This window comes from Protopterus annectens, chromosome 10.part0, assembly GCF_019279795.1.
Source record: "Protopterus annectens isolate FY-2018-M chromosome 10.part0, PAN1.0, whole genome shotgun sequence".
NCBI lineage: Eukaryota > Metazoa > Chordata > Ceratodontiformes > Protopteridae > Protopterus > Protopterus annectens.
The window spans coordinates 629,076,099-629,096,266 of NC_056744.1; the positions used below are offsets into that span (position 1 = coordinate 629,076,099).

General features: G+C 41.6%; 1 protein-coding gene across 1 annotated transcript in view; it reads left to right on the forward strand.

Moving 5' to 3' along the window:
* TEX9 (testis expressed 9) overlaps positions 1–20,168 on the forward strand; it is a 1,071,864-nt gene that overhangs the window by 751,250 nt on the left and 300,446 nt on the right. Inside the window, exon 6 of the mRNA XM_044085454.1 lies at positions 17,533–17,609. Within this exon, the coding sequence (XP_043941389.1) occupies positions 17,533–17,609 (77 nt within the window). The remainder of the gene's footprint in view (positions 1–17,532; positions 17,610–20,168) is intronic.

Genomic DNA, 20,168 nt, shown 5'->3' on the forward strand with positions numbered 1-20,168 from the left:
GCCCATTAAAGTCCGCTCCAATCACTAGTCTCTCACCCTTGGGTACACTCACCACAACTTCATCCAACTCACTCCAAAATTTCTCTTTCTCTTCCATTGCACACCCAACTTGAGGAGCATATGCACTAACAACATTCATCATTACACCATCAATTTCGAGCTTCATAAACATCACTCGGTCAGACACTCTCTTCACGCCTAAAACACTCTTGGCATATTGTTCCTTTAGTATAACCCCTACCCCATTTCTCCTGCCATCCACACCATGATAAAACAATTTGAACCCGTTTCCTAAACACCTGGCCTTACTTCTCTTCCATCTGGTCTCTTGCACACACAATATATCAACCTTCCTTCTCTCCATCATATCAGCTAGCTCTCTTCCTATACCAGTCATACTGCCAACATTCAAAGTTCCTACCCTCACTGCTACACTCCTAACCTTCCTCCTATCTTCCTGCCTTCAAGCACGCCTCCTCTTCTCCTTCGGCCAACAGTAGCCCAATTTCCGCCAGCACCCTGTTGGCTAACAGTACTGGTGGCGGTCGTTGTTAACCCGGGCCTCGACCGATCCGGTATGCAATTATGAAAAGTTCTCCGCATCAGTAATTTTTGGCAGAAGTTTTACGCCGGATGCCCTTCCTGACGCAACCCTCCCCATTTATCCGGGCTTGGGACCGGCACAAAGAAATGCACTGGCTTGTGCATCCCCAGTGGCTGGGTTACCTGACTACTCTTGATTGCTTTTGCCAAATTTAAATTATAAAAATTAGCATGTCACTGATAAGTATGTGCAAGCAATTTGGCTAATTGGAATCGGATACCACAACTTTGCCAACCCACAGTGATAAATGATACCCTGTACTCAGATAAACAATGCACAAATAAATAATAAATGCCTGCCACTAAATCTTAAAAATTAATAAATAAAACTTAATAAAGACAGTACTGATACACATTAAATATGGAAAGGTCTAGGCAATGGACAGAGTATAAAAATAATAGTTGTACATTCAGAATATTTAATATAGAATCTGATCTACTGCTAAATTAATATTCTGGTTGTTTCTTACTGACGGATACTAGACCTAAGTATTCTAAGCTAGTAACGTTATACAAGACAGAATTAAAACCATCACAGAAATGTTTACCTAGCAAGCAGTGACAAGAATTTCTATAATTTCCTTCATGGAGGGTAATGAAGTGCAAACTTAGTTGTTTATCCTTTGTTGACTGGGCTAGTCCCATTAGCATGTGGCCTCTTTTCAGAGGAGATGTGAGGTGGTGTTTATACTACTAGGGGAAATTTGACTAGGGCATCTGGTAACTTCGCCTGCTCATCGTTGTTGAGAGGACCCATTGCTTGAGCACTTTTTTGTTTCTGATCCAGGTGCAGACGATCCTGGAAAAACAGGGAGGCAGATAGAGAAGGAGATAATGAAGTGGTGAGGGAAACAAAGGATAAAGCCAATATTGAGACTGGAAAATGCTTGCAGGATTCTGAAGAGGTTTTTCAAAGAAATCTGTATGATGGAGATGAGTCTGTAAGTGATGGATGTATAATTACAACCCTACAGCCAGGAGGGTTGCAGGATGATTTACTTTAAATAAATGGTGATGCAGAGTGAGCCAGAAAATGAAGGAGACATTTCCTGGAGGACAGTATGGAGAAAACATAGGGAGGATGCAGAGACAAGGAAGGACATTTGATAAGCACTACAAAAATAAAAGATAAAAGAAAATGTTATATTTGTGGGGAAATGGACATGATGCAAAAATGTGAATTGAAATTTTGTAAATGTAACAAAACTGGACATTTATGGATGGATTATAAAAATGAAAATAATAGCGAGGAACAAGAAAGAGAAAAAAAGGAAGAAAAAGGAGAAATTTTGGAAGTAATAGAAGTAGAAGAAAAAATAGATGATAAGGGGATCCAGTATCTGTCTGCCTAGGATGGCATGATCGACAGACCACAATGCTTTGCCAGAGATAGCTTGCACCTGTCACCCCTGGGATCCCAAATACTGGCTAAGGCTCTTGCCGCCCCTATAGTGCCTTTTTAGGCAAGGTTCAATTGACAAATGCACCACCATAATAGGAACAGGCAAGCAAAAACTGAGGGTAATACTACTCGGTGCTAGAAGTCTAAATCTCAAAATGCACTCCCTCGAGGCACTCCTTAAAATGGAGAACATCAATATCTGTGCAGTGACTGAGACCTGGTTCAAGGCTCCAGAGAGCATCCCCTGTATTACCAGGCTGTAACTCATACCACACTTTTCGGCCATCTAACCTGGACCGGAACATCAAAGGCGGAGGTCTGTCCATAATCATTAAGGATATCCACACCTCCAGGCTAGTTGCTCAGCATAATGCATCCAAGGTTATCCAAGTGCAACTAAGTCTGGGCAAAACTGCAATCCAAATTGTAGCTTGCTACAGATCTCCCACCATGCCCCAGGATTCCCACGCCTCTTTTCTTGATATACTGGAAAATATTAGGGTTCAACCAAACACCCTAATAATGGGCGATTTCAAATACTCTGCCATTAACTGGGAAAACTACTTATGTACCAACTTCTTTGCTCAACGCTTTCTGGAATTCATAAATTCTAATGCCCTGGATCAACTTATCCACACCCCCACCAGAGGCAACAATATCCTAGACCTAGTCATTACCAACATGAGTGACAGGTGTTCCACACCTGAAATCAACTCCTCGTTGGTCAGATCCGACCATAAGCTAATCACCCTGGATATCCACATCCCACCCCCACCCCTGTTAAGGAAACCACGGTAAAAAATTTCTCCAAAGCCAACTTCATGCTTCTTAAGACAGAAGTGGCAAACTTCATGACACTCATGCAGATGAACAATACAGTTACGACTGCTGAATCCTACACAAATGCACTCAGTAAGCACTTACACAATTGCATGGATCATGCTATCCCAAACAGAACCAAGACACTATCCTCCAAAAAAAGGAAGTCAATCTGGTGGTACCCTGCCATAAACAAACTCTACAACAGAAGGAAGAAACTGTTGCAAAAGAGAGTAAAATCCTATGAGTGGAGGAGCTCCCTGGTCAGCCTCAGTAAGAAGCTGAGATCCCTTATAAGATCCTCCAAAGCTAGCTACGAAAACAAAATTGCCACTGATTCTAGAAACAACCACAGAGCATTCTATAGCTATGTCAAGAATCTCAATGGCAACACCCAGATCTGCACTGAGTTACAGCACAAAAATTACAGAACCAACTGATATTGCCAACATCCTCTCACCCCCTAAAGGGCCTGTATGTATACAGGAAGAATGCAGAGTCCCTGTAATCACAACTATGCAGGTAAAAGCTGCACTCTCTAAAGCCAAAAGCCAAAAGCCAAAAACACAGCATCCATGGGACTGGACAACATCCCAGGCTGTGTTTTACATGAACATCAGAATGAACTGGCTCCCTACCTAAGCACCATGTTCAGTCATAGCCTCACATCAGGCTTTGTGCCCATTGAATGGTGCACAGCAACAGTTATCCCACTCCACAAAGGGGGAGCCACCACTGATCCCAGGAACTATCACCCTATTATCCTGACGAGCCTGGTCTGTAAGGCCATGGAACGTATCATCATGGAACTCATAAACAAAGACATTGGTAACCTCCAAACTCTGGACCCCACCCAGTTTGGGTTTCTGAAAGGCAGATCATGCCTCCTGAACCTGATCAACTTCTTTGAGGCAGTCACCAAAGCCATAGATGAGGGTAAGGTGGTTCAGACTGCCTATCTTGACCTCGCCAAGGCTTTCAACACCATCCCCCATTCTGAAATTATAGCTAAACTCACTAAACTAGGTATAAATCCCTACGTCACAAGATGGGTTGCCAACTGGCTCTCTGACAGAACCCACACTGTAAAAGTTGCAGACTCCAAATCTGACTTCAAACCAGTGATAAGTGGAGTACCACAGGGTTCAGTCCTGGGACCTCTCGTGTTAGCCTGTACTTCAGAGAAGTAGATACCAAACACAGAAGGCCTTTGGCTAACAAAGTTAGCAGATGACTGCAAATTAGGAGCCATAGTCGTGTCCCTAAATGATGTGGACATCCTACGGAAGAGCTTCACTGAGACAGATGCCTGGTGTCAGAGCCATGGCCTCAAGCTCAGTGCCAAAAAGTGCATTGTCATCCCCTTTAGTAAAAACTCTGTACCCATGAACTACCACATAGGTGGCAGTCTACTTAACGCCGAATGTGTGATAAGAGACCTTGGGACCCAGGTGGACAGTAGTCTCTCCTTTGATAATCGCATCCCCATAGTAGTCACAAAATTCTTATACGTGGCACACCTCATCACAAAAGGGTTCTCATCTAGGAAAAAAGAGGTCATTGTTCCCCTCTACTCGACACTCAGACCCATTATATAGAGTACAATGCCCCTTTTGGAATGTTCCTCACAAGACATCTGCAGCAGCTGGAAAGGCCACAGAAGTACCTCACAAAGAGGATTACTGGCCTCAAACAGATGCCCTATACTGACCATCTCAAAAACCTCCAGCTTTACACAGTAGCATATCGCCTACTCTGAGGTGATCTCTGCCTAACATATAAAGCTATGTCAAACCCAGAGCTGGTGGACATGCTACACCTAAAGAAATCCCAATCCCTCCGAGCTACATGCTCTAGTGACCTAAACCTTGTCACCACAATAAACAGGACATGTTGGAGGGATAGATTCCTGTCCCAGAGACTTCCCATACTCTGGGACAAGCTACCCATCTATGTCAAGCAAAGTTCTTCATTGGCACTCTTCAAGAAAAATCTTGATGAGTGGATGGGAAATAGGAAATACACCCCAGGATCACTTCTGTGGCTCTGCTCGACAGGGGCACAGGAAAATAACTTTCTTGGGTGGCGTAAGCCAGGGAACCTTGTTGGCTAGGCTTACTTAGGCCCTTGGGCCGATAGTCTAGTACCTACCTATGTAACTAAAAAATAATAAATGGGACATAAAAGAAGGCTCTGAAATAAGTGAAGAAGAAGACATAAATTGGGAGATAGTACAAGAAAAAAGAATTCTATTGGTAAAATGGTAGAAGACAGAAAATAAAATGTATAGGGGCAAGTACAAAAGAAAAAAGAAAGGAGATGAATGAAAAAGAATATATAGAGTTAATGGGTGGGAGTTAGTATAATGGATGAGGTGTTTTACTCACAGACATTAGATACAGTACTTGATTCTCACCTGGGGGGGGGGGACTGGCTAGTCTTAGAGTGGCCCACTAAGGCAGCTAGCCCAGTAATTAGCTATGAGCCTATGAAGCCATGAATCTAAGAAAAAAGGAAAATTAAATGAGTGTTTTCTGCAAATGTGAATAGTCTTGAGAATATAGTAAGAAAAATAGGGATTTTGGAGTGGTGTACTATATGTGATGTAGATGTAATTATATTAGAAAACATGAGACTTTTAAACGAAGAAAGATTACAGAGAATCTATGATGAGGAAAGATAATCTGGAATTTGGGAAATGAGAGATGTTCTGGAATAGCTGTATTCTGTAGAAATACAGTAAAGATATTAGATGTAACTTTAGCAAAAATGGGAAGATTAATCGTAGATTTAAAATGAAAAGAGCAAGTATATAGAATTATGACATATGCTTATGCTAATTGTATAAAAAAGGGAATGCTTATTTCATTAGATTTAGACTATGGCATGATGAATATGAATATTAGAATAATGGGAGACTTTAATTGTGATTTAAAAGGCAAGAGTAAAAAGAAGAGAAATTATATAAGAAAAATGTTATAAGTTATAAGTATGGTAAGTTAAAACTTTGAGACAAAAATTCATGGACTTACAAATGTATAAAACTGAGATTATTTTATAGTATCAGAAGATTTAGTTATAGGAGAAGGGGAGGTAATTGAAACCGGGTTTTATGATCATCTTGCAATATGGCTAGAGGTAAAGGAAAACAAAGAATATATAAAAAATAGGCAAAGGAATAAAAGGTATACATGAAAAAGCATGGAATGAAGAAGGAAAGTGATTAGTAATACACTTTTAGAAAGATCATATTACTATGAGACCATTTTATAAACATTTTTTGAATGGTGGATGATATTTATGGAAGACTATACATTTTTACAGTGCCAGTATGATGTGAGAAAAGTAGAGAAAGGAAAATATAAAATAACATACAATGATGCATTGGAATAGAACATGATAGAAAATACTTTGACAAAGAAAAAGAATTATATGGAAGAAATCAAGAAAAAATACAAGAATTGTTATTTAAGCAAATATATTTTTACAAGGAAAGAGAGAAGTATCAAGTTACTTAAACAGATTAGTAAAGGAAGATGGTGGTGTAATGAGAGAAATAAAAACATAAAGAATAAGTAGAAAGAACTTAGGACAAGATGATGACTAGTGTAGTACAATATGTACGAGAAATGTTTAAAGAAAAAAAGAATGTAGTGTAATGGAAAGTAAACACATTAACAGAAAAAGGAGATTTCTTTGTATGAGCTTTGCTTTGTAAAGTATTAGGACAGATAAATATAGATTTGGCTGCAGGACCAGCTGGAATAGGGTATGAAATGTATAACAATTTAAGGGATTGGAAATATTTTTTTTAAATATTTTGAATGAATGTCTATTTTTTTGCATAAAGAATTATGTAGTGGACTACTTCTTCATATGGAAGAAGGAAAGTAAAAAACAATTAAAAAAATGTAGAATAATAGTGTTGCCTAATACTGAATGAAAATAATACAAAAGAGACTTGAAACTAAAATGGAAAATATAATGGAAGATAGTATATAGTATAAAGGGGAAGGGTTGCCAATAATTATGGATAGAAAAAAGCTGAAAATCATGATATGAAACTTTAATAATGCAATAATAAAAAATATAAGTGAGAAAGTTAAGAAATTATGTATGTCAGCATATAGCATTAGTAAAGTAAAAATACTTGTAAATGGCTGGTTAAGCCAAGAGGTGCATATGAAGAGTGATGTACCCCAGGGATGCCCAAATGAGTTGTATACTCCTTGCATTCATTATGAATGCGATAGTATGTGAAATAAATTACAAAATGAAGGCGGCGGGTATATAATACCTGAAGGGTGTTAACTCCTGTTAATATATGCAGATGATAATATAATAATTGCAAAAAGCAAAATTTGAATAAAAGAATTTTCGCAAATGAGATTCTAGTGGTGACATGGATGGCTTTAAATAAAGAAAAAAGTAATGGTTTAGGTGATGTAGTAATGATGGGGGTATGTATTTTACACTGAATGAAATTTCTTTATTAGGTATAAATTTGGGAATAAAGATGCAAGTAGAATTCAGTGGGAAAAACAGTAGAATAAATAAAAACCTGTCTGGAGAACATACAAATTATCATTCAGAAAAAAGCTTATTTGATGAATGTAATACTAATGGGGAAAATAGCATACTTAGTAAGTGTATTTATGTTGTCAACAGTATTTGAAAATAAAATGTTAAGTTGTCAATCTCGCCTTTATTCTTGCTGGATGGGTTGGCTCCAACTCGGCCTATACTAAAGCTCGAGAGCTATTTTTACTGGCTGGAGGCTACCCTATATCCCATAATGCTAGGCGCTAACTACCCAGATCTCGTTTGCCGCTTACAGCTGCAAGGTGCGTTTCTTACCGGCTCTGCAGGTTGGATTTTATAATTCTTAAATTTCACCTTTTTAGTCAGTTTTTCAGTTAGTTTTTTGTTAGCGACCATCCCATTAGCTTCCCTTCTTAGCTAAACTTCCTTCCAGTCCCCCTTAATCCCTTAATTCCTAACCCCCTTGTTTTGGTTAAAAGGTTAGGCCTTTGGGCCCATTCCCCTTTTCTTTAATTTGTCAGGTTAAATTGTTGTGTGACTGACTTAGTTTGTGTTAAGGGGTGTCTGTGTGTGTGTGTGTGTGTGTGTGTGTGTGTGTGTATTGTTGTCCTTTTTTAGGATGTCTAAAGACACCAGGGTCTCAGGCTTCAAGAAGTGTGACTCGTGCTGTCAGAAAATGTCGCTGACAGACGGTCACACTTCTTGTGTTTATTGCCTGGGCCCTCTGCACCTGCAGGACTCTTGTTCTGTCTGTCATGCGTTCAGTCCAAGAGTCCTGCAGGAACGCAGAAATAAGTTAATTTTGAGGTGCTTATTAAAGCCTGAAGGTTCGCCGGCCAAGTCATCGTCGGGGAAGCCTTCGAAGCCATCCAAGCCGTCGGCTCCGTGTTCAGAGCCTTCGACTGGGTGTGCTCTGACTGCATCTACATCGACTCCAGCTGGAGCCGATGTTTCTGAGACACAGTCTTCTTCATCGGCTCCAGCAGGAGTCGACGTTTTTCAAACTCAGTCTTCTACATCGGCTCAAGCCGGAGCCGATGTTTCTAGGACTCAGTCGGCGCCGATAGTTGTGTCGGCGCCATCTGCCAGCCATAAATGGTCCAGGTCTCCGTCCTTGGAATCTGTTCACTTGGCTCCGAGGTCTCCCTTACTCTCGGAGCGGAGCCATCGAACCCATTCCTCTAGGTCTTCCAGGCTCTCGGACCATGACCTCGAGAGGGTGGTTAGTAGACTTCTTAAGTCTCAGGCACTAGCCCAGATGCTCCATAGCCCTTCTCAACAGACAGTGGCTATTCCCACCCCATCTTTGATTCCTCCTCTGACTCTTCCCCTGAGTTCGGAGCTGGAGCTTGTGGGAGCCGTGGCCATCGACGCGTCGGAGCCGATACCTCACCTTTCAGCTCCGTCGTTGGCTCCGGTCTCTTCCATGGTCCCATCCTTGGAGGGATCCGGGCGCATGGACTTCCTCGTCTGCTCCGAGGGGGCGAGTGGCATCAGACCCTTGTCCGACCCCATTCTCCCTCTTGGAGCTTCGGCGCTGGTAAGTTCGGCCCTGACATCGGCTTCGGTGCCGTCCCTCTCGGTGCCGAGAGGGGTCCTTATCTCTTCAGAGCGGGGACCTTCTACCCTGCCTGATAGGGGCGCCTTTGAAGTCATGAGGAGCGTGCTAGCCCCTGTGCCTGCTCCACGGTTGGCTCCCTCAGCTCCTCCCTCTGTAGTGCCTGCTGCGGTCTCTACCCACCCTCTCATTCCTGACCATAGAGATCCAACGCCTCAGGTTTCCCCATTGGGAATATCCTCCTCTTCCGAGGTTTCCCCTGATCCATCAGGGGAACCCCCTCAGAAGAGGAAATGTAAGAGGAAGCATGTGGATTCCCCTGAGTCCATTACATCGGATACTGACTTGGATGAGTTGGAAGGGTCCCCATGGTCCCCCTCTGAGGATGTGTCCTTTTCAGACATCCTTGAGATCCTTAAGCAGAGGGGGAACTGGTCTACCCTTAATCCTTCCAAGGATGAGTCGGTTTACCTAGCGGCGTTTGGCTCTCGCCCTTCCACCTCCTGGGGGGTGTCTCCGCCCTTTGACCCCCTCATGGAAGTGGCGGCACGGAAGGCATTGACGGCCCCTGATACGATGGAACCTACCCCACAGAGGCCTTCAAAATTCATAACACCTCCTTCGGACAAACAGTTTTTAGCCAAGGGTGTCCCAGTTGATGCCATGGTGGTGGCTGCAGCCCCTAAGAAGGAACTAGCTGATCCTTCAGTACCTGTCCATCCTCCTAACAAGGAGTCTAGGATTGTGGATAGGTACGGCAAGCAGATGTTTTCTTCAGCGACCTTTGTCATACGGTCGCTGAATTATCTGTGCCACTTCACCTGCCTTCAAAGAGACATGCTCATAGAAGTGGGTGAGGTCCTACAGGATCCAACAACTGCGGGGTCTCAGGACAAAATCAACTCCCAGCTGGCAACCCTGAATTCCGTTGTCAACTTCTCCATGCGGCTTATTTCCTATGCGGCCGATGGGGGCAGTAGGGCTGCAGGCACAGGCGTGGCCTTACGGCGTCACGCCTGGATGCGGCTTTGTAACTTTGCAGACCCCTTCAAGGCATTCTTCACTAACTCCCCCTTTGACGGTTCAGCTTTGTTTGGACCTTAGGTGAAGGATACTTTGACCCGATGCGAGCAAGAAGGCAAGACTCTCTCTGCCGTAGGAGTCCATTTTTCCACCCTGTCTAGACCATATCCTAAGGGTCAGAAGGGTGGGAAAATGTGGTTCCGTAAACCACAAGAGGTGGCGCCTGACGCAAGAGGTCAGTTCCCCTCTAGAGGCAGAGGGGGAAACAGTAACAGACGCCGCCCTAGGGGCAGAGGAGGTCCGCAAAATCAGGGTAGCAAAGAGTCTCTTTCTGACAAACCCTTCCAGCATCCCTGAGAAGCTGCCCGACTGTTCGCCTTCGGAGGCAGTCGGGGGAAGGTTATCATTGTACCCAGAAGCCTGGCTTTCACTCACCCAAGACAAATGGGTACGGTCGATTATATCCGAGGGTTACAAAATTCCTTTTATCCACACCCCAACTCAGCAAAAAGGACCCCTCCCAGATGTTCCACCCAGTCTGAGGGAACAAGCAGTACTAGAAATATCAAAACTGCTATAAAAAAGAGCCATCCAGCCAGTCCCAGCAGACCAACAAGGATCCGGAATCTACTCCAAGTTCTTTTTGGTACCAAAAAAGACAGGGGACTGGAGACCAATATTGGATCTCAGCAGACTAAACAAGTCTGTAAGAAGAAGGAAGTTCCGGATGGTCACGCTACAGTCCATTCTACCCTTTCTGGGTCAGGACGATTGGATGTGCTCAGTAAACCTTCAGGATGCGTACTACCACATCAAGATGCACAGGCGCTCCAGGAAGTTTCTCCGCTTCCGGCTGGGAGCCAGTCACTATCAGTTCAGAGCCCTGCCCTTTGGTCTCACTACAGCCCCCCGAGTGTTCACCAAATGCATGGCAGCGGTTACGGCTCATCTGAGGCGTCAAGGATTCCAGGTGTTTCCATACCTAGATGACTGGCTCCTCACTGCCACCACCAGGCGTCAGCTTTTCCTCTCCAGAGATTACACCATTCATACTTGCAAAGGGCTAGGTATCTCCATAAATTTCGAAAAGTCTGCCTTGTCGCCTTGTCAGTCTATTACCTTCATAGGCGCCACCTTGGACACAGTCCGGCTCTCCGCAAAACTAACCGAGCAAAGAGTTCTAGATATTCGCAGGCATGTTCACATCCTCCTTCAGAACAACAAAATCCAGGCCAGGTTTGTCCTGAAGGTATTAGGTCTCATGGCGGCAGCCATTACTCTACTTCCCCTAGCTCGCTTTCATATGCGGATCCTTCAGTGGATGCTTTTTTCCCAGTGGTCCTTTCAACAGCTTCCAATGTCGCACAACATCTTAATAACCCTGTCTTGCAAGAAACACCTTTCTTGGCGGATGGTCTCCCCTCAAGTCCTTCAGGGCAGACCATTTCTTCCTTCTCCCCCGGTCGCCACGGTGACAATGGATGCCTCCCTGATTGGGGGGAGGGGGGCATTGTTTGGGCAGGACGGTCCAGGGCACATGGCAACCTTTCGAGTGCCACCTGCACATAAATGTCTTGGAGATGAGAGCAGTACTTTTAGCGTTGCAAGCCCTTCAGGACTCTCTTCCCATCGGGACTATTGCAGTTCAGATGGACAATATGTCCGAAGTGTGGTATATCAACAAGCAGGGCGGAACCAAGTCCTATCCCTTATGTCGAGAGGCACTCAGACTTTGGCAGTGGGCGATCTCCTCTCAGCGGTTTCTGATAGCAACGCACATCCCCGGGAAGTCCAACATCATAGCGGACAGGTTGAGCAGAGCCATTCTCATGCCACATGAGTGGTCTCTCAAACAAGCAGTAGTGGAAGAAATTTTTCAGAAATGGGGTCGATCTTGCTGCGATCTTTTTGCAACACCTCAAAACAGCAAGTACCACGACTTCTTCACTCTCTTCCCTCTTCCCGGCCACCCCCCCAGAGACGCTGTAGTCCACGATTGGCCCCGGGGACTTCTGTATGCCTTTCCCCCCTTTCCATTAATCACTCAATTGATTCAGAAAGCTACCGCCTTGAGAGCCACCATGATCCTCATTGCTCCTTACTGGCCTTGACAGATATGGTTTCCGTTCCTGCATCGTTACCTCTTGGGGCAGCCCTGGCATCTGGACCCAGTGCCAGATCTCTTAACCCATCAGTCGGGACAGCTGCACCACTCCCTCCAATCTCTCAACCTCACAGCTTGGTTGCTTCAATTCCAACCCTAGCCAGGCTTCCCCTTATTTCCCATTCTGTGCGTGACATACTTATAGCTTCCCTGAAGTCATCTACCAGAAGGATTTATGCCAGCAAGTGGAAGCGTTTTTCCTACTGGGCAAGAGCTAGAAAAATGGATCCTTTTACTGCCCCTATCCAATCAGTCCTAGACTTCCTAGCCGAACTATTTCACTCAGGGTCTTCTTCCTCCACCATCAGAGTACAGTTAGCGGCTATTTCGAACTTTCATGTAGGTTTTTCGGACTCCAGTATCATGTCCCGTAAGCTTTGTAAAACCTTTCTTAAAGGTATCTTTTTGCTTAAGCCCCCAATCAGAGACCCCCACCGCAGTGGGACTTAAATTTGGTTCTAACTTCCTTGATTCTTCCCCCCTTTGAACCTGCGGCTTCCTGCTCCTTGAAGTTGCTTTCTTGGAAGACTCTTTTTCTAGTCGCCATAACATCTGCGAGAAGAGTATCAGAACTTTATGCCCTTTGCATTCGTCCACCTTATCTAGTTTTCCATAAAGACAGAGTGTCCCTCAGGACTAACCCATCCTTTTTACCCAAGGTTTCTTCTGAGACAAACCTAAACCAGACTATCGATCTCCCAGTTTTCTTCCCCAACTACTCCAACAGAGCGGAACAAAAGCTGAGCAGGAAGGAAATCTGAGCAGCTCTTCCTATCTTATGCGGCAGGGAAGAAAGGCACTCCAGTTTTCAAAGTAACCCTTTCTAGATGGCTGGCCTCTGTGATTACTTTCATCTATGACCTCAGACGCCAAAAGCTACCGTCAAGGCCCAGGGCTCACTCAACCAGAGCATTAGCCACGTCAATAGCTTTTCAGGCTAGAGTACCAATAGATTCCATTTGTGCAGCAGCCACATGGGCCTCTCCTCATACCTTTATCTCTCATTACAAATTAGACATGGCCTCCCGAAGCCGGGCTAATTTTGGTTCCACCGTTCTCAAGAGTCTGTTCCGATGAGCCACCCAGGGTGAAGGTGCTAGGGACGCGGTCCCATCCAGCAAGAATGAAGGCGAGATTGACAACTTAACATTGAGAAGTTATGTACCTACCATAACGTTCCATGTTAGTTGTCTTCTTCTCGCCTTCTTTCTTGTGTCCCACCCCCCATCCCCCTAGCCTGGACAGACCTAAGGATCCTTGGGGATCTTCTTTCTGCCTCAGTATTAGCCACCTTGGCTATCTTTACTGGTAGCTATAGGTCTAGGTGACTTACGAGTGAGGTTTCCTCTTCTCCTTATTTTGGAGATCAGAACTGCTATAGTTTCAGCTATCAAACGAGATCTGGGTAGTTAGCGCCTAGCATTGTGGGATATAGGGTTGCCTCGAGCCGGTAAAAATAGCTCTCGAGCTTTAGTATAGGCCGAGTCGGAGCCAAGGGTCGGCTCCGAACATATCCAGCAAGAAAGAAGGCGAGAAGAAGACAACTAACATGGAACGTTATGGTAGGTACATAACTTTTCATTATTGCAGATATGTTTTTATTTCCAGTAAAAAGAGGAGTTTTGTATGCAAACTGGGAGCAGTCATAGAATCTCCAAATTATGTCAATCCTACAAGAGGATCTTACACAAACAAATGATTGGTGCCAAAGTCATGGCCTTAAACTCAATGCAAAAAAATGTATTATCCCTTTCGGTAAAAATGATGACCCTGCTAACTATCACATCAATAGCAACACCCTAATACATACTCAATGGTGAGAGACCTGGGCACACAGGTAGACAGCAACCTTACCTTTGATCACTGTGTCTCCACTGTGGTAAAAAAGGCATTCTATATTGCTCATCTCATAAGTAAGAGCATTTCCTCCAAAAAAAGTTATTACCTACCTGTACTCTTCCCTCATCAGGCCAATTATTGAGTACAGTGCCCCTTTTGATATGTACCTTTCCAAGCACCTGCAGCAATTGGAGAGACCACATAGGTTCCTCACAAAGAAAATTTAAGGTCTTCAGCATCTGTCCTATGTGGATCATCTGAAATCACCATCACTTTATTCTGTTTCATAGACAAGTCAGAGGTGATCTCTGCCTTGCACATAAGGTGATCTCTGACCCCACTTTATTGGAAATGCTGCACATCTGTAAGTCAAATGGTACATGGATTACTCACTCTAAAGACCTTAACCTGGTATGTGACATTAATATAACCTGCTGGAGAGACAAGTTTGCCTCCCAGAGGCTACCATGCCTTTGGAACAGACTCCCCCTTCATGTCAAATAGCGCATTTCATTAGCCCTCTTCAAATGTAGTCTGGACAATGGGGATGGGTTACCATAAATTCACCCCAGGGGTTCCACCTGTGTCCCTCCTGGACAGGGGCAATAAGTGTTGATTGTGGAAATAAGGGTAGAACTTGGCTAGGCTTGTAAGGGCCCTAGGGCCATTAGCCTAATAACTGTTGATTAACCTAGTGGTATATGTACAACATGTAGTAGGTAGATGAAAAAGATAAGAGAGTAGTACTAAAATTGCATAAATGCAAGTATGATAAATTTGGGGAACTGGTGAAAGAGTAAAAGAGAAAAACAGTGTATAAATGAAGAAATAAAATTTTACCAAAAAATATTTTTGTAGAAAATATAAAGTGATATTATAAAAAAAAAAGCAAAGTATGGTATAAGAATGACAAAACATTACTATGTAAAACCATGGGAAAATCTAACAGATAAAAAAAATAAAGCTATAAAAATAAGAATTAAATGGTCTAATAAGAAAGTAGAATGTCAAGATTTTTTATGGAGGGTGGTAATAGATAAATTACCAGAAAAGGAAATATGCCATATAAAATGAAATGTGATAGAATATGTGTATACTGTCAAGAAGAAGAAACTATTGAATATTTTATTTATTTTATTTTACATTTGTTAACTGGGAAATTCCAACTGGACCAGGTCCATTTTCAACGGAGGCCCTGGGAGAAAAGCCCGGCATCTAGTTGTACAAAGACATTACAGCAGGTATAATACACAAATAAGATGTAGTAAACAGGTTATAACATATATGGTGAACATAGTAATATAACAAGAAATAACTAAGAACACTCCAAATAAATTATGGTGTAGAAAATAAGTAAAATGTCAATGTCAGTTATACATTGGCAAGAGAAGAAAATATATTAAGTAGATTCTACAGTTATAAAAGTTCAACTTTTAAATGAAACAAGTATGCAGGTGATCAGAGATCAAGCAAGTGATCAGAGAGCAATTTCGGGAGTTAATAGCAGTATGAGCAAGGTTATGTGACACAGGGACGTAACCAGGTACTAAGGAGATGTAATTTGGGGGAGTTTTTGAATTTAGTGGTGGAGGGGGCAGTGGACACGGAATGGGGTAGAGAGTTCCAATTCCTGGCAACGGTGTGGGAGTAGAGTGCTTTCCCTGCATTATTATTGGCCTTGGTGATGGAGAGGAGAGATTTTTTACTAGATCTGAGGTACCGGTTTGCAGTGTAGACAGTAAGTAGATTGGATATTGAGGGGGTTTTCTGAGTATTTGAGAATATTGTAGGCTGTACCCAGCTGGTGATAGTTAAGTAGCTGTGGTAACTCAAGCCATTTTATTTCTTTTAGTGCAGTACAGTGATGGGTTGTATAGAGTTAGTAGCAAACTTGGCTATTTTATTGTAGCATGATTCAAGTTTGTCTAGGTCACACTTTCTGATTTGGGTGAAGATTGGTGCTGCGTATAATAGAGTTGAGAGGAGGTGGCTTTGTACAAGAGAGACTCTAGCTTTTTGTGAGAGAAAGGACTTATGCCTGTATAGAGAACCTAGGTTTTTGTGTACTAGTTTTATAGTATGTGAGATGTGGACATCAAAGTGAAGATTATTGTCAATTTCAATGCCCAGAAGTTTGGTGTGGTTAGAGGGGGAGATGGCGGTGCCATCCTTAGATGTTATGGTAAAGGAGAGAGGAGGAACATGTATTTTTGAAATGTAAAAGATTAAAAAAATATGGGGAAACTATGTTAAGAATGTTTTTTCGAAGATATAATAGAAGTGGTTAAACTAAACATTGATATGATTAAATATGGATATTATGAGAAAATAAGTAAAGGCTATGTTAAAAGAATATATAAAAAGTTGTTTTTATGTCATATAGGTTATATGATATGAAAGAATAACAATATTATGTAAGATCAGATAGTTATAGAAAAAGGAGTGAGGGTCTAATATGGATGAAAATTTAGTATGGTTGAAAGGAAAGTTATGAATATGTGTAAATATATTTGTATATCTATACATTTGTAAATATGTAAACATGTAAATAAGAGTTCTTTTTGTATATAAATAAAGGACGTCTACTCTTTTTGATACATGCAGTGGGATTTTTTACATCCATCTGAGCTGCCACCATCTCAGGTAGATGAGACCTCCATTTAATGTCTCATCCAAAGGCTGACACACCCATCTTATGCTGCATAGCAGTGTCAGCAAAAATCTACCTGATATAGGAAAAGAACCCATAAACTTCTGTACCAAATGCAAGTGTGCGTCACTGACACTGCTAATTATAACAACCTTTTAGAACTCCTGTATTAAGTTAACAATTTACACCCCAAAATGCTAAATATGTATTGGAAAGAGAGTGAATGACTGTGGTTTTGTGTGTGTGTGTGTGTGTGTGTGTGTGTGTGTGTGTGTGTGTGTGTGTGTGTGTGTGTGTGTGTGTGTGTGTGTGTGTGTGTGTGTCTGTTTTTGGACAGTGTAGAAACTGATTTTGCCGTTGTACTGTTTCAAAGAACTTTCATGCTTGAATATCTTTATATTATGTATAATTGGCTGGGAGAAACTGAAGATGGTCTGTACTTAGACAAAGTAGTAGACTTGCCCAAAATGAAAAATTAGTTACTAACTAGTAAAACACACACACAGATTAAACATTTTCAGTTGAAAAAGTCAAGTAGTAGATGACTATATTTAAGAAACTGTTAAGAAAAAAAGCTGTTCATTCTTAATAGCATTTTAGACATAACAGACAATATACTCAGTGACCACAGTGTTGGATTATTTTCTTTCATTGTTGATTTCATCATCTGACTTTTCTGGTAAGAATAACCAATCAGACAGTGCAGGTTGCACCCACTTCATGCTGTTCTATTTCTAGACCTTTATCCTTATCCTTTTAACTGTATTGTTTTTGAGCTATTTGATTACAGTCATTTCCTTACCAGAAGAATTCCTTTTTTATTTTTTTGTAAGTATGGGTTACAATACTTTTTAGATAGTTTGCTAAATCGATGCTCAGTTAATATTTTGCTTGATTGTACAAATAATTCAACATGTTTGTGTCTTTCTTAGAAAGAAAACAGGAGCAAGAGCAACACAAAAGAAAGCAGACCAGTTTCAGGAAATAAAGGAAGGAAACCTGCATCAAGGTAATTTCTGTACTCGTACTTCATTGTTGAAAATCATGTACTTGATTATATTTTAAAGCTGACACGATGCATTCTGGAAGCTGACATTTTTCAGTGTAGGTTTTTTCTCAAGGGTAAGTCTTGAGATACTGAAAAGTAAAGTTCAGTTATCCTGTTAATCATTTTGTGGTATGTAAACGTGGTTCTTTAGTGGATATGCATATATACACACACACACACACACACACACACACACACACACACACACACACACACACATACACATATATATGTGTGTGTATATGGCTCTACTTTTATTAGCTGAAGTTACGTTTCTTCGACTAACAAAAGCATGGCCTTACTTTCACAAAAGTGCACTTCAACGAAAGTGCACTTTCGCCAATTCCAGTTCACCAAACAGGCAATAAAAATAAAAAGGAACACTTTAAAGTCAGTTTTGCAGGGGGCAGGCCCCCCTGCACACCCCCACACCCCACTACATTATATATACTAACTCCGAGATCGCACTACAATAAAATAAAAATAAAATAAAACTGACACACTGCAGGACTAAAGCATGCTACAGTGGAGATAAGGGAATATACCTGTTTTCCCATTGTAGTGTAATCTTGGAGTTAGCATATATAATGTAACAGGGGTGTGGGGGCAGGGGGACTTGCCCCCGTGCAAAACAGACTTTTAAGTGTTCTTTTTTATTTTTATTGGCAGTTATTCACAAAAGTGCACTTTCGTTGAAGTGCACATTCACGAAAGTTAAGGTTGTACTTTTGTTAGTTGAAGAAACATAACTTTGACTAATAAAAGTAGACCTATATATATATATATATATATATATATATATATATATATATATATATATATATATATATATGGGTCTATGTTCTTTACTCGAAAGGACGGTTCATTGAACCTTACTTCCGCGAAAGTGCATTTTGTCGAAAATGCACTTTCGCGGACAAATGAAAAAACCTAAACATTAAAAAACCCCAACACATTAAACACTGATACGCAGGGGGGGCAAGCCCCCCTGCACCCCCCTACTTTAATATTCTCACTCCGAGATTGCACTACAGTGGGAAAAAGGGAATATTCTCTTATCCCCACTGTATTGCGATCTCAACAAGAGTTTCCTTAGTTGTACATCAACAGTATACAATGATGTACAACTTACGGTACATGCTAACAGCATGTTTTTTTTTTTTGTTTTCTTTAGCGAAAGTGCATTTTCAACAAAATGCACTTTCGCTGAAGTAATTTATTTATTATTTTATTTATTTTACATTTGTTGACCGGGATGGTCCGACTGGATACATGTCCATTTTCAGCGGGGGCCGGGAGAGAAAAGCTCCAACATTGTCACAATTACAGATTGTTACATATAGTAAAGCGTATGAGAAGAAAAAAAATCAATTTACATACTGCTACAATACATCCTAGCTATAACAACCACAAAATACAAAAGTTCTCACACAGATTATTAAAACATACTAGCTTAAAAATAAGACAATTATTGATTTTGAGTTTAGTTTACAATACATTGTTCTTGTTTGGGGTTACAGGTCCCTTCTCTAGGTTGTCCATTTAGAAAAGAATTAAGGGCTTCCATTTATGGTCAGAAATAAGTCAAGGAAATATAGAGTTAGATCATTTGGGAATAAAAGGTTAAAGTTTTTGAACTTAGATAATCAAGAGGAAAAGTATGACCTTGGTTTAACGAAGAGGAGCTAATCTGGGTTAGAGCACTGGCAAAGCCGATGTGACTTAAAATGGAGTTTTAGACTCTTCTTGAATTGGACTAAGGAGGTAGTAAGAGTAAGGTTGGAGGGGAGGGAGTTCCATATTTTTCCAGTGGCGTTGGCAAACAGAGCATCACCCCCTGAGTTATAGGATTTGATTGTTTGGACAAGCAACCTGTTTGATGAGCGAAGACAGCTTAGATTGGTGTAAGGAATTATTATATTTTTCAGTGCAGGGGTGTTATTGGGTTGTTTGAGAATTTTAAATGCTTCTGTGAGTTGGTTCAGCTGGAGAAGGTTTGGTAATTCTATCCAGCCAAGGTTTTTAGGTTAAAGCAGTGGTGTGTTCTATAGGGCATACCAGTTGCAAATCTGGCAATATGATTATAACAACATGAGAGTTTGTTTAGGTCAGATTTATTAAGGTTAGTAAGCATGGGAGAGGCATATAGAAGGGTAGAGAGAAGATGTGAGTGGGCAATGGCCACTTTGGCCATTGGAGTTAGGAAGGATTTTATCCTGTACAATGATCCGAGTTTCTTGTTAACGGATTTAATGGTTTGGTTGATATGCGTATCGAATCTAAGTTTATTGTCAATGGTAACTCCTAATAGTTTTGTATAGGAGTCTGGAGAGATGATAGTGCCATTGTTGGATTGTATGGTAAAAGATGTAGGAGAGGGTTTATGGGTTGGGTAGAAGAGTAGTAGTTAGGTTTTGTTTGGGTTTAAGATCAGGTGACGATCTGATAGCCAGTTTTCCACTGTAGTAAAAGTGAGCTGGGTTGTAGATAGTAGGTTAACTGGAGAGGTATCGGAACATA